The sequence below is a fragment of the Drosophila rhopaloa genome, unplaced genomic scaffold (assembly GCF_018152115.1).
Source record: "Drosophila rhopaloa isolate 14029-0021.01 unplaced genomic scaffold, ASM1815211v1 contig_115, whole genome shotgun sequence".
NCBI classification, from domain to species: Eukaryota; Metazoa; Arthropoda; class Insecta; order Diptera; family Drosophilidae; genus Drosophila; species Drosophila rhopaloa.
Window position 1 is genome coordinate 12,612,556 of NW_025334990.1, and position 14,214 is coordinate 12,626,769.

Consider the following 14,214-nt stretch of genomic DNA (forward strand, 5'->3'; position numbering starts at 1 on the left):
CCGCTGTTCTGCGAACGCTAAAATATAAAAGAGCTGAATACGACAACATTTGACAAAAACATCAAGCTTTTAAAATTTGTGCGCTAAATAGATCCGATTTGTCGATAAATTTACGGCATGGTGTTAACAGGCCCTCAGAGCGCTGTTAACCAGACATAGCGCCTCGAACTATCGGCTGTGACTACCATCACTGGCCACACAGAACACACCGAGCGCCCATCTCTATTGCGTTTCGAATATTCCATTTATACGCACGGACACGAGAGATCCGTTCCGAGCAGCCAAACACTTCCAAATTGTTGCACAAAATTATAAGTGAACGTTCAGCGCGCTTCCCTCCGCCCACACGGGGACCTCGACCGTTCGGTGGTGCCCAGAAGAACCGTAAAAGTGTAGTGAATCGCGAAGTTTTCCCAATGAAGCACTGAAATCGGAACGACCAACCGACAGCAACAACAACGCAACAGAAAAGAACGGATAAAGAAAACATACAGCAAAATGATAGAACCGCCGAAATTCATTGAGAATGATTGCTACAACGGCAGCCGAACCTTCACATGGCTGGCGGATATGGTGGGGCTCTCCGTGGACTTGGTAAGTAATAGTATTTACTTCAAAACTGCCTGGGTTCTGGTCCTATTTAATCCCCCCACCTTCTCTTTTCGAAACGGGCGTGTGCACGTGTGCGTGTGTATACGCGTGTTTCTGTGTGTGTGCTAATCATGCGGGATAAATCCGCTGCAGAAACTCTCTCTTCTTAAAAACAATGCATTTCTTGAAGGACATGGAAGGGATTTCCCCTTCTGGGAAATATACTAAATTTACCTGGCAACGGTTGGGTAAATAAATTCCATTGCCGGTTGCCCAAACAAAGTTCCCGTTAACAGTGAACAATGTATAGAGTGAACCACCTATTACAATTATTTATCTTAAGAAAAAAAAATTAATTGTACAACTCAGAATAATGTTTATAGTGAAACCATAAGAAATGCTTATTTAAATTGTATATAATCGTTATTTGTATATTTGAAACCTATATAAAAAGAGGGCACTGTACTGCACCTTTTATAACGTGCGCCACTCTTGGCAGCTAATCGAATTTGGCTTTTGCCTTAAATTATACCCACTTTGTAGTTTTTAGATTCTCTAATTCCGTTTAGACAACTTGAATGTGATGAGCTTATCAGTTGGTAAGAATTAACAGTGGAATTTTCCATGCCGAGAGTTGTCTAGCGTAAAATTTTGAAATTACTATTGTTGTGACTGACGCACCGTTGATTTCGCTAAATTTAAAATGTTTTGCATCATTTAATAGTGGGGTAATGTGAAGGGGGTTGTGATTAATCTCTTCACAGAGAGTGTCGCACAGGCACACTTATTGCCTCCCCTTTTACATCTCATTACCCCCTATTTTTGCCCCATTCGTTTGGCGCAATGTGATTTGCATAACTGCAGTCGGCATATTGAAATGTGATTCATACGGAGGCATTTTCTGGCCCAAATCAAGTGGCATACACGTACGTAATCGTCATATTTTTCAATTCCGATGACCTAATGCTAACATCCGATGTAAGGCCGACACACTCACACACTGCAAGAAATCCAGTGTTAATTCAGCTATCTGGCAATTGTCTTTATCAAGGGCTATGAGAAATCCAATTTGACTGACTTGGCTCCAACGATACATATATACATCTCTTATTCCCGCTCTCCATTGAATATAATTGAATTTTTAGCGCTTCTTTTGCTTGCAAACAAATATCAACAGCTTGGCTGTGTATTGGTTAGCCGTTTTCTTGTTGTTTTGACTCAGCTGATGTTGACCGCATGAGTCAGTCAGTCTTTTAAACAAAAAACAGTAAGTGCTCTATTTAGTCAACCTAGGCAACTTAAGTGGCATAGAAATGTTATTAAAAACAAAAATTCAAGAACCAAATAGTGATAATTCTTTATCTTAACATACTTATCTTGGAAATATCTGGTGTAGTCATAGCTTTGTAACCAAAACTATTAATAGATAGATGATAAATGAATAAGGGAATAAGACAATAGTAAGAAAGTTCACTAAAAACAGAGTTTACTGTACTAAGTAATCGAGTTTTTGTGGGTGGGCGACACTATTTTGGAAATCGCTGCGCCTGATATTTTATTCGCTTTATTCATTTTACTACAATAATTCACAGCGAAGGCCGTAGCACGCAACTGCGCAAATGGCGATGAATTGGCCAATTGTTCCATGTTCAAGGCATCTAAATATGTAGTACTTAAATAGTTAAAGGTACTCAATAGGATCGCGAGAGGCGTTAATGGCCAGATGCAGTCCCGGCCGGTCAGTTGCGGTTTATTCTCAGTTTTGCTTTTCTCTCGGAATCTTGAATTCGCCTCCCACACTGACACTCCTTCGCTTTCTTGATACACTCCGGGTCAATCAACTATCATTACGGGCGAGTTCCAAAAATTGCTTTTATGTTATCATAGATACATTTTTCCTAGTCAGTCAACATAATGTAGAATCATTTTTCAAAACGTTCTATTAATGAGTTAAATAATGACTAGCAGATGGTTTTTATATTTTTATGTTAGTGATTTGAAAGCTATTATGGTGCAATAAAAACAATAAAAAAAAACACCTTAGTAATTATTTAACTCATTAAAAGTACGCTTTGTAGCCATAATAACTTTAATTGATTACACATTTTCTGACGACCGATTGTTAAAAATACTTTATTTAATTTTGTAAGAATTCGTTAATAAAAACGCCACCGCTGTCGTACTGTTATGGTACGATATTTTTATTAATAAACAACAATAAACAACTCATCGCTGTGGTGCTTGTTTTTTTACTGGCGTATACATACAATTTAATAATAATATGTACGTATTTCACAACATTTGCGTTCCCGTGGAAGTTTTTAACCGGTTCGTGTGATTATATCGGAATCAGAAAAGGAAAAATACGAATAAAGACAGAGTATGGCCAGCAAATATCAATTGAATTGCAGTGCACGCCAAGATAATAAAAATCGACTAATATGCATGGAGATAAAGCGAAAGCAAAGTCAATTGTTGCGCTCCCTGCTTTCTCCGCCACCCCAACATGCATTTTATGATATTATTATTATTTCTGTGACCTTGAGTTTGGGGTGCCGCAGTTGTTTGAACTCGTTGCTTTTGTTGTGTAGTCTGTTTTGCGGTCTTCGTTATGTTTTCTGATTTTGACAGCTGTTTGGCGCCTCTAACGGTTGTTGGCATACCCTTCTTTTTTTTCATTGTAATGGGTATATACGAGTCATAATAACTTAGTGATGATTTATGGTGAAGTAATCATCTGGAATTAATTACTTTCGTTTTTGTCGGTTTGTTTTGTTTGGCTGTTTCTCAAACGATTTCCATATGTATATCTGCATTCTTAACGAATTTCGCAATTAGACTTTGTTTTGACTTTTGCTTTTATCGTGCGTTCGCTTTTGTCTTGGGTATATCTTTTGGCGGTTCTTTTATTGTTTTATTTATAGTGATCACGCCACTTTTTTTTTTGGGTTGGCGTAAGACCACCCCTTTTCGCCTTTCGCTCTTTCTATCTGTATTCCGCTATACTATTTAAAATATTTGGCAATGCGGCGTGTTAATCAAACGATTTATGATCTGTTTCCATTGGCATTGCACGTGGGATTTGTGATACATATGTATGTATCTACGATTGTTTGCATTTCAGATTGAGTCAGTCCACAACCCAGTTGATTGATGAGTGTCCCATCTGCACACAGAGTTTTTATCAGAAGAATGCAACATTTAAACTTTTGTTTAATATATTATTCCATTAGCTAAAATAACATGTCTTTTATGGACTGCTTTTGATTTTTGGGTCTTACCAAATAAGATCTATAACGCAGAAACAATATATTTTTCGAGAATGTTGATATTTGGGTTATCACAGATAGAAAAAGTTGTATTAAAAAAGTATAATTCAAACATAATTGCTTTTATAAGACAACCTCTCTTACCTTAATGTCGCATCTTCTGGAGAGAGGGCTAAGTAAATGAAATAAAGCCCAGCTCGTAGCTAAGGAATCCCAGCGAACAATGCCAGATGAGGACCCACAAATTGCTTGCGCTGCAAACTATATTGCATTGTTGCCGGCCGGAACCATGGCAACATCTTATCTTGACATGCAGGCAGCTATCTCCTCATAATAGCGCAAACAATGCGCTTGAACGGGAGATGAAGAGCTTGGGTCCACATATTTGACTTTAAACTGTTTGCCCTACCAATAGACAATCTTTGCCGTGTTCATTTGGTGCAGTTAGTGTGCTTTGCAGGATGTTCAAAGGGAAGCACTTGGTAATTGGAATTCTCATTGTGGCTTTATGACTGCGTGCCCTGAAATTCGATTGGTCGCCAAGCTGTACACCTGAATTTATGCCCGATTTAGTTATTTTGCCTTGGGCGCATTGCAGAGACATGAGTTTTGTATTCGAGGTCCCCACAGAAAGCCACAATGAACATACATATGTATGTAATTACAAGTATACTTTGAGCTTGGGGAGCCGAAACCTTCACTCATCGTTCATTCTGAAACAAAAGCTAGGAAAAAGATTTTCCTTCTTCCGCATACTTGAGTTGAGTTCCCTTCACTGAAAAGCAATCTTGCGAAATCATTTAAAAATTAAATACTTGGAAATCGCCATTATATAATATGCTTAGTCGCTCTTAAAGTTGTTTGTAGATTTGTATTTATACAATAATCATGTCCTGAAATTTTCCTCAGTGTTAGTTTTCTGTGTTCAATGCCAACAAGTTGCCCAACACCCACTTGTTGCCCTTTTTATGCTGGTTCCCCAGTTGGGCTTAAATCATAATTCTTAGGCAAGATTTTCCTTTCGGTGAGGCCGGTCTTCGCTTGTGTTTTAGCCATACAACTTGGACTGAGGCAACAAAGAACCGGTTTTGGCCAGCAGCAATGCGAACCCACTTATTGCGCATGGGGTACTCGGATGATGATTACAACATGCGTCCGAATGGGAAAACTGCTGGTTCGATGGCTATTCTCCCTACCAGCGTGATTCACCTTGTAATCACTTTGATACCCGAAGTCTGTAATCTAAGGTTAGTGGCAACAACCTTTTATATTGACGAACTTTATTGTTCTGCCCGACTTATCACTGGCTATCTGAAATCGCGTGAGGGTCGTCTTTATCTTTGGCCCATAGTGTTAAATGGCTGGGAGACGTGGCCCCTTTGTGGGTACAACTTCCCGATATACAAATCCAGATATCTATAGATATATATGTATACATATATTGCAGTGTTATCGGCAACGGCAGAAGTGTGCCTGTTCATTATGAAATTCGAGAGCGGAACTTCTGAGATGCTACAAACTTGTAAAGATAGAAAGAGAAATTTAAGTACATTGCTTTAAAACGGTATAATTCTATTAATAAGTTTTATAGTAGCTTTTAAATTAAACATTTTAAATATCAGAGTTAACCCAAGAATTATCCTTTATAACCATTTTTTGGAAGTCAAGAATTAATTATATGTTTACAAAAAATCATTATACAATAAAGATGATTTTTGAACCACTGTTACAAATGGCTGTGACAGTAGAACTATATTATTATTTATTACTAATAAAACATACTTTCCTGACTGCACTTTGCAAATTGGCCAGAAGTTATCAGGGAAATGTAGTAACTTACTTGTAACCGGGTAGCCCAGAACATAGCACCCTCTTTACGATCTGGCTATAAAAAGAGGCTGCAGGTGGGTCAGTTGTCAGAGCACCGAAGCGAAAGCGGTAAAGTAGCCAGCAGCAGTTAGTTATCCTTTTGCGCCGCCCGAAAAATTCGATGAATCTGTGTAAGTGTCCTGTTTGAAAGTGTTTGAGGATTCCTCGCTAAAGCTTCCCCTCCTAGCAAGCCTTTTCCTTCTGGCCCTTGTGGCATCCGTCGCTATCTGCGCCGGATCTGCCCACAGAATCAACCGCCCAGAGCCAGAATCTCCAGGTAAGCCGTGCCAGCCCACGACCACAAGGCCGCCCTGCACGCGGACGACCACTCCACCATGTGAAACGACCACTCCAAGCTGCAAGGAGGATACCACGACAACGACCACTGAGGCTCCAACGACAACAACAACAACGTGTGCCCCAACAACAACAACAACAACGTGTGCCCCAACAACAACAACAACAACGTGTGCCCCAACAACAACAACAACAACAACGTGTGCCCCAACAACAACAACAACTACGTGTGCCCCAACAACGACAACTACTACCACGACAACAACAACTACTACTACAACAACTACTACTACAACAACTACTACTACAACAACCACTACTACAACAACAACAACCACTACTACAACAACAACAACCACTACTACAACAACAACCACTACTACAACAACAACAACCACTACAACAACAACAACCACTACTACTACAACAACAACCACTACTACAACAACAACAACCACCACTACTACAACAACAACAACCACTACAACAACAACCACTACAACAACAACAACCACCACTACAACAACCCCGACGACAACAACACCTTGTGAAATAGAGACCCCCGAACAAACGACTGCGTCCCAACAGCCACCCTGTGAGCCTTCAAACACAGTTACGCCTCCTAGTGAGCCTTCAACCCCAGCACCACCTTCACCCTGTGAACCTTCCACCGAAGCACCACCTCCAGGAGAGACTTCAACTCCAGCACCCTGTGAGCCAGTCACACCTCCTAATGAGCCTTCAACCCCAGCACCACCTTCGCCCTGTGAGCCTTCCACCGAAGCTCCACCTCCTGTAGAGCCTTCCACCGAAGCTCCACCTCCTGCAGAGCCTTCCACCGAAGCACCACCTCCCGTCGAGCCTTCCACCGAAGCTCCACCTCCTGCAGAGCCTACCACCGAAGCACCACCTCCCGTCGAGCCTTCCACCGAAGCTCCACCTCCTGCAGAGCCTACCACCGAAGCACCACCTCCCGTCGAGCCTTCCACCGAAGCTCCACATCCTGTAGAGCCTTCTACCGAAGCCCCACCTCCCGTCGAGCCTTCCACCGAAGCACCACCTCCAGGAGAGACTTCAACTCCAGCACCCTGTGAGCCAGTCACACCTCCTAATGAGCCTTCAACCCCAGCACCACCTTCGCCCTGTGAGCCTTCCACCGAAGCACCACCTCCCGTCGAGCCTTCCACCGAAGCTCCACCTCCTGCAGAGCCTTCCACCGAAGCTCCACCTCCTGTAGAGCCTTCCACCGAAGCACCACCTCCCGTCGAACCTTCCACCGAAGCTCCACCTCCTGTAGAGCCTTCCACCGAAGCTCCACCTCCCGTCGAGCCTTCCACCGAAGCTCCACCTCCTGTAGAGCCTTCCACCGAAGCTCCACCTCCTGTAGAGCCTTCCACCGAAGCCCCACCTCCCGTCGAGCCTTCCACCGAAGCACCACCTCCAGAAGCGACTTCAACTCCAACCACTCCAACGACAACAACCTGTGAAGTAAAAACTCCCGAACCAACCACTTCTACACAACAGCCACCCTGTGAAATAACGACACCAACGACGACCGCCGCTGAAATCACTACAACCCCATCAACCGTCGAAATCACGACGCCAAGCACAACGTCCGCTCCTAGTGAGTCTACAACCACCCCCCCATGCAATCCCACCACTAGTTCTCCACCACCCTGTGAAATAACGACACCAACGACGACTGCCGCTGAAATCACTACAACCCCATTAACCGTCGAAATCACGACACCAAGCACAACGACCGCTCCTTGTGAGCCTACAACCACCCCCTTATGCAATCCCACCACTAGTTCTCCACCACCCTGCGAGGAGACAACCACACCGGCCTGCGGATCTGATGAAAAAAAGCGTGAGGATCTGATTCCCAAGCCAATCGAGGATCTCCTTCCTGGTTCTAGCAGCAGCACCAAAGTTACCATCCCGATTGGAACCAGTGCCATGTGCGTTGGCCGCGCGGAGGGAAGTATCGTCCAAGATCCGAGTCATTGCAGGAGGTACTATGAGTGCCGCGCCGGTCGTCGTCTGCTCCGCAAGTGCCGTCCCGGTCTGTGGTACGATTCGGAGGCAGGAGAGTGCCTTCCTCGCAGTCAGGTGCTAAACTGTCCCGCCCAGCGTAACTAAGCAACTTGGCCATCTCGACTCAACTGGAGTAAGACCAGAGTTTGTATTGCAACTTGTATTCGTAACCAACAGTAACCACCTACTCAATAAACAGCATATAAATCACATCCAAGACGATTATCTTTTTTCGTATAACGATGCGATCTCTCTTGGTTCTTTATGGGTATCATAAAAAGCATTTTAAAATCAAACCCAAAATCAAATTCTAATTGTTTGGTTTTACTTGTATTGTTGTACTTGAATTTTAGATAACTTGCTGATAGATCAACGAAATTCAAATAGATTCAACTGTTGATCGACTTATAGCGAACCTAAATACTTTTGGAAAAAGGCATTTGTAATTGCCAACCAGCAAAAGCTTTTTTGTTGACGACGTACAACGCGTGTCTCATAGTATAAGTACTTGAAACAAAGAAACAAAATAAAACAGACAAACTGCGCATAATATAAACTGTGTTAATGTTAGAATTAAGTCATTGACTTCTCACTTGTGGCAATCAAATTGTTAATTAATGAATGTGATTACATATAGCCGATTAAGTATTTGATTTCATTTCTGCTACACTGGCAAGCGCCGATTGCAGTTTGTGGATGTGTACGATTACTGGTGTTTTAATAATAATATAAGTTTGTATGTGTGGGTGAGCGGCAAACAATTCGTAATTGCTTTGGCTTGATAATTGATAAGAGTGACTCGAGCCCACAGCCGTCGCATCCGCTTTCTATGTTTATGCTGTCTGCGAATAACCCCAGAATAGGTGTGGTCTGATTTCATTCCCCCCAAAGACCTTTTCTTATCGCACCTTATCGAGGACAGTTGAAAATGCGTTTCAAGGAATGGGAATCAAGTTGAAAGCGTCGAGCAATTGATATCAATTAAACGGCACCCACGGAGGGAACTCACCCGGTCTAATTTGGGGCCCCTCATTGCTTATTCATTGGCACGGGACTCGTGCGAAAAAGCAAACGAGCGGAAAATAACACCAAAACCCTCGAACAACCAGGCAAAGGCCATTTTGCAGAGATCCGTTCGGGGCTCCTAAACATTTACATCGTGATAGAAGCCAAGGCCACTGATGGTCAGCAAAAGTGGAGAAGAACGAACATTGATCACAACGCGTGATCGTGATCGGCGATCGCCATGATCAAGTGCAATAGTTGACAAGCACTTGTGGCCCCATTTCTCTGGCGCTGTGTGATGGGTGATCTGGGCGGCAATGAGTGGGGGATGCTGTTCTCGCATTACAATTGCAAATCTAGAAAGACACGTGCCTACTGCATGTGCCCCGCTTTGCCGGTTGGGTCCAAAGATCTCAAGTGACCTCCGGCAATACAACATAAAGGGGTATTATTAACTAGATTCGTTGTTGTGACTTTTATAATTTTGGTTCCGGAAGGAATTACATTTAAATTGAGAACGATCTATGACAATTTTATTAATATGTTTTTTAAAACATTTTTTGTGTCTTTAATATTGATCAAATACCGCTAAGACATTTATCTATCTGGTCTCTAAAGAATTTCACGATTTGTGGGCGTGGCAAAACTTTGAAAACTTGCATGCGTAATTTCTATAGCTATTATACTTCCCGAGACCTTGACGTTCATACGGACGGTCAAATAAAATATATATACGTATAGGGTCAGAAACGATTACCTGTTGCACACTTTTTAAGTTATATCCTCGTATGACTACAAATTTTTGCATGTGTAATTCTAAGAAAATATCTTAGATCAATAAATTTTTTATTAAACCTGTACTTTTCTAATCCCTTTCGAAAACTCTTCCTTTACTTGCAGGTAAACTTCTTAATCTGCCAAATATCGGCTCTCTTCCTCGCCTCGCTCTTCCGGTCCATGCTGCATCCTTCGAAGGTGTCCAGTAAGTTGCGTCACACGTTCGCCCTCTCGATTGGCCTGGCCTTTGGCTACTTTTGCTTTGGTAAACAGGCAATCCACATTGCCGGACTTCCGGCAATATGTTACATCGTCATCCGTACCCAGGATCCGCGCATCGTGCAAAGGTAATTATTAACCACTGATTCCAAAGCCTTTCACTAATTATTTTATATTTTAGAGCCGTCCTGCTGGTCGCCATGAGCTATCTCCTGGGCGTGCATCTAATGCGCCAACTCTACGACTATGGATCCTATGCCCTGGACATTACCGGGCCCCTAATGATCATCACCCAGAAGGTGACCAGTCTGGCATTCAGCATTCACGATGGATTCGTGCGGCGGGATGAGGTAAGTGTGGAGTTGGCGAACTATTATTAAACAGGAGGCTAATATTATTTTTCATCTCACAGGAACTGACCAAGGCCCAGCAATACCATGCGATTCGCAAAATGCCCTCGGCCTTGGAGTACTTCTCCTACGTCTGGCACTTCCAGAGCATTCTAGCCGGTCCACTGGTCTTTTACAAAGACTACATCGAGTTCGTGGAGGGCTACAATTTATTGAGCAGTCCGTCGGGCAACGTAAGTTTAATTGGACCACCTGGCCTAACAACTCTTTAGTAATTTCTTTAGGAAGGAATTAGAGCTGAGCTCATCCTTGTTATAACAATTTCTCTGATTTTTAATTGCCGAATAAGAAAATAAAAGAATATTATTCTTAGTTCGCTAAATATATAATTAATAGAATATAACCAATCCGAATTTATTTGAATATTTCTTATATACCCAGATAATTTTTAATGATTTAAAAAATACAGTAATTCTTCGTATTAATGCAATTCAAACTTATTCCCAATCCTCTTTTACCAGGGTAATCTAGACAGCAGTAAGAGAGAAGTAGTGTTGGAGCCTTCACCTACTAAAGCGGTGATACGCAAAGTGGTTGGCAGTGTGGTGTGCGCTTTCATATTCATGAAGTTTGTGAAAATGTATCCAGTGAAAGACATGAAGGAGGATGACTTCCTAAACAACACCAGCATGATCTACAAGTACTGGTACGCCATGATGGCGACCACCTGCATACGCTTTAAGTATTATCACGCTTGGCTCCTAGCGGATGCCATTTGCAACAACTCAGGCCTAGGTTTCACTGGCTACGATAAGGATGGCAATCCCAAGTGGGACCTGATATCCAACATAAATGTGCTGTCGTTTGAGGTAGGTGTTTAATATCTAGAAATACAATTACAAATCTTTAATAACCATGTTATATTTTTGAACAGTTTTCGACGAACATGCGCGATGCCATCAACAACTGGAACTGCGGCACCAATCGCTGGCTACGAACGCTTGTCTATGAGCGGGTGCCTAAGCAGTACGGGACGCTCCTCACCTTCGCCCTCAGCGCCGTCTGGCACGGCTTTTATCCGGGCTACTACCTTACCTTTGCCACCGGCGCCGTCGTTGTGACGGCTGCGCGCACCGGCCGGCGACTTTTCCGTCATCGCTTCCAGAGCACCCAGGTCACGCGAATGTTCTACGACATCCTCACCTGTCTGATCACACGCGTCGTACTGGGCTACGCCACATTCCCATTCGTTCTGCTTGAATTTATGGTGAGTTCGCTCGCAAGTTGGTCGATAAATAGGAAAAAGATGAAAATATGTACTATTAAAATTTGTAGTTACAATTTTTTTTAATTTCAATCTCTTACTATTGTTTATAATAATATCCAAATTTGCATCTGATTCTAAAGACAAAACCATTTTTACAGTAAAATCAAAACTTAATATCCATTAGTTTTGTTTCGAATTCGACCTGGAAATTAAATTGCACCTTGGTATATTTTGTTAAAAAAGACTACCCTTTTTAAAACCTGTAGTTGTCTAGAAATAATAGCTAACACTTTTTCATTGATTACTTGCAGGATATTTCTTATATATTTTTTTCGAAAACCAAAAAATCGACTCACCTTACATTAAATTATATTTTCTCAAACATCATTTATTAACCGACTTCATATTTTCGCTTTACAGGGCAGCATCAAATTGTACCTGAGATTTTTTTTGTGCCTTCACATCATTTCACTAGTGACCATATTTATTTTACCCAAGTTTATACGCGGCGAACGCCGGGTTCGCTCGTCGAATAACAGCGAAAGCTTGAAACTGTCGGCCGGCAAGGATGCGGCGGCGACAATGACCAGTGGGGTGCCGTCCACTGCAGCCGCCTTAACCGCTGGAAATGATCTCAACGAGGATGGGGAGGAGGATAAGCACGCTCAATGTAAAGTCAACACGACAACACACCTGCAGCCAGCTGCTGCACTACACAACACGACCGAACAACAGCAAACCGAGCAACCGAGCAATGTAAACCCCCGATCCCGCCCACAGCTACAGCAAGAAAAGAAACAAATGTCCAGGTGCGCCAGGGACGCCGTTAGCGTGCCCCATGACCAGTGTGAGATGGACCAGCTGTCCAGCAAACTGAAGGAGAAGATCGAGGCGGAGACCAAAAACATTGAGGAATTTATCGATAAGACTGTAACTGAGACCGTCAGCGGCATTGTGGAGTTTAAGAACGATCTGATGCGGGACATCGAGTTTCCCAAGCTGAAGCTGCCCGGCAGCAACGGCACCGGTCCCTTGGAGTCCTCGACTGGTGGCGGTCTCCGAAAACGCAACATATCCTTTGTCCATGACAATGGCACAGATCCTAACAATGCTCCATCTGACCTCCATCCTTCCCTAGAGGAGAACGGCGCCGCCTTCCTGAAGAAGGAGATCGAGGTGATCAACGCGGTGGTACAGCAAGCAGTGCCGGCAGTGCTTAGCAATGGTCATGCAAAATAGTGGCATCGACCAGCAAGTGTGAGGAGACGGAACAAAACAACGATGTCAAAGGTGCCACGACAGGGATTGGAAGCGGTAAGGGGCAAAAAGGGGTGCTGTATATCTGATTGATTTATTGACAGATAAACTAAACTGAGAGATTTATACAACACGCACACGATATTCGCACAGTACACACACGCTCACACACAATATGCAGACACTTTTTGTTTTCACTTTGAACGGAGTGTTTTTAGTTGTTAGTCCTGAAGTACACAAATTGTTTACACTAAACTAAGTGTCAAAGGCGGCGGATTAGCCAAATAATAAATAAAATGTACTTTTATATTCAGTATATTTATCAGCAGCCAAAACCTATTTTCAAATTTACTAAATGTGCACCAAAACTCTAATTGTTGTTAAAAAGAAACCTATGTACGTTTGTAGAGGTTTGTTTGTTGAGATCCCACAGTCTTAGGCGAATAGTGTGTTTCAAAGCTAATTTTTACTCATGTTCACAGGGATAAAACCTTGGACAAGATCACAAATTTGATCCTTGATTTATTCAAGCATAAAACGAGACTGCACCTTAAATACTTATTAACAAGTTAATTTGACTACACTCCAGGAGATTTGAAACGCACTGTTTGTCACATGACTTTTAATCGAAAACTTATCCATATAAGTATATTAATGTAAACCTGCATATGTTGAAATATTTACTATATAGTCTATGTGCAAGAAACTAAACCAATTTTCCAACATCAGTACTATTGTAGTTCAAATCCCGCCCGAAGGAACGATAACAAATCATCAGTGTAGTGTGTCAAGTAGAACCAATGATATCCTCTACAAGAAAAAAAAGGAGAAAAACAGAAGTCAACCAAATTTTAACTTTAGACTGAAGCTATTGACAAGTAACAAGCAACAAAAAAGCAAAAATCCAAGCAAATCGTGTGTAGTTAAAGTTAGTTAGTAAGCCGCCAAGTTGTTTTTGATATTCAATTTAAACCAATTTTTGTACAACTGCGCGAGTGTGTCTGGAATGTCCAGCTTGCTTCCACTTTATATGTATATTCTTCCCAACCTGGCATTTTAGCTGGTCCACCTCTTTTTGTAAATGTTCGTGTCCTCCACTTGTGGCTTCCTACTCCGTAGCTCTTAAGCATGCACTTTATATATAACCCTTTTTGTTTTACCCATTATTTTGTTAGTTCCAATAAACGATTTCGCCACAAATCCTCACATATGAACGATATATTTTTATATTTACTGTAAAACCAGAACAGAAACAGAACCACTTTAAACGTAAGCG

General features: G+C 42.2%; 2 protein-coding genes across 2 annotated transcripts; both read left to right on the forward strand.

Annotated features, from left to right (window-relative positions):
• Positions 1-194: 194 nt before the first annotated feature.
• On the forward strand, positions 195-14,152 carry LOC108040626 (lysophospholipid acyltransferase 1). Its single transcript, XM_017118178.2, has 7 exons — positions 195-594; positions 9,969-10,192; positions 10,246-10,414; positions 10,477-10,647; positions 10,936-11,283; positions 11,349-11,681; positions 12,102-14,152. The coding sequence occupies exons 1-7, from the start codon at positions 499-501 to the stop codon at positions 12,918-12,920; spliced, it is 2,160 nt and encodes a 719-aa protein (XP_016973667.1). The 5' UTR covers positions 195-498; the 3' UTR covers positions 12,921-14,152.
• On the forward strand, positions 5,730-8,275 carry LOC108040627 (mucin-2). The gene is made up of 2 exons (XM_017118179.2): positions 5,730-5,860; positions 5,917-8,275. The coding sequence occupies exons 1-2, from the start codon at positions 5,851-5,853 to the stop codon at positions 8,166-8,168; spliced, it is 2,262 nt and encodes a 753-aa protein (XP_016973668.2). The 5' UTR covers positions 5,730-5,850; the 3' UTR covers positions 8,169-8,275.
• Positions 14,153-14,214: the final 62 nt, after the last annotated feature.

Bases quoted from the DNA above. Each gene is read 5' to 3' on its own strand.
- LOC108040626 (XM_017118178.2), top strand. From the start codon at position 499: ATGATAGAACCGCCGAAATTCATTGAGAATGATTGCTACAACGGCAGC. The intron at 10,193-10,245 runs GTAATTATTAAC...TTTATATTTTAG, and splicing joins GATCCGCGCATCGTGCAAAG to AGCCGTCCTGCTGGTCGCCA. The intron at 10,648-10,935 runs GTAAGTTTAATT...CTCTTTTACCAG, and splicing joins TGAGCAGTCCGTCGGGCAAC to GGTAATCTAGACAGCAGTAA.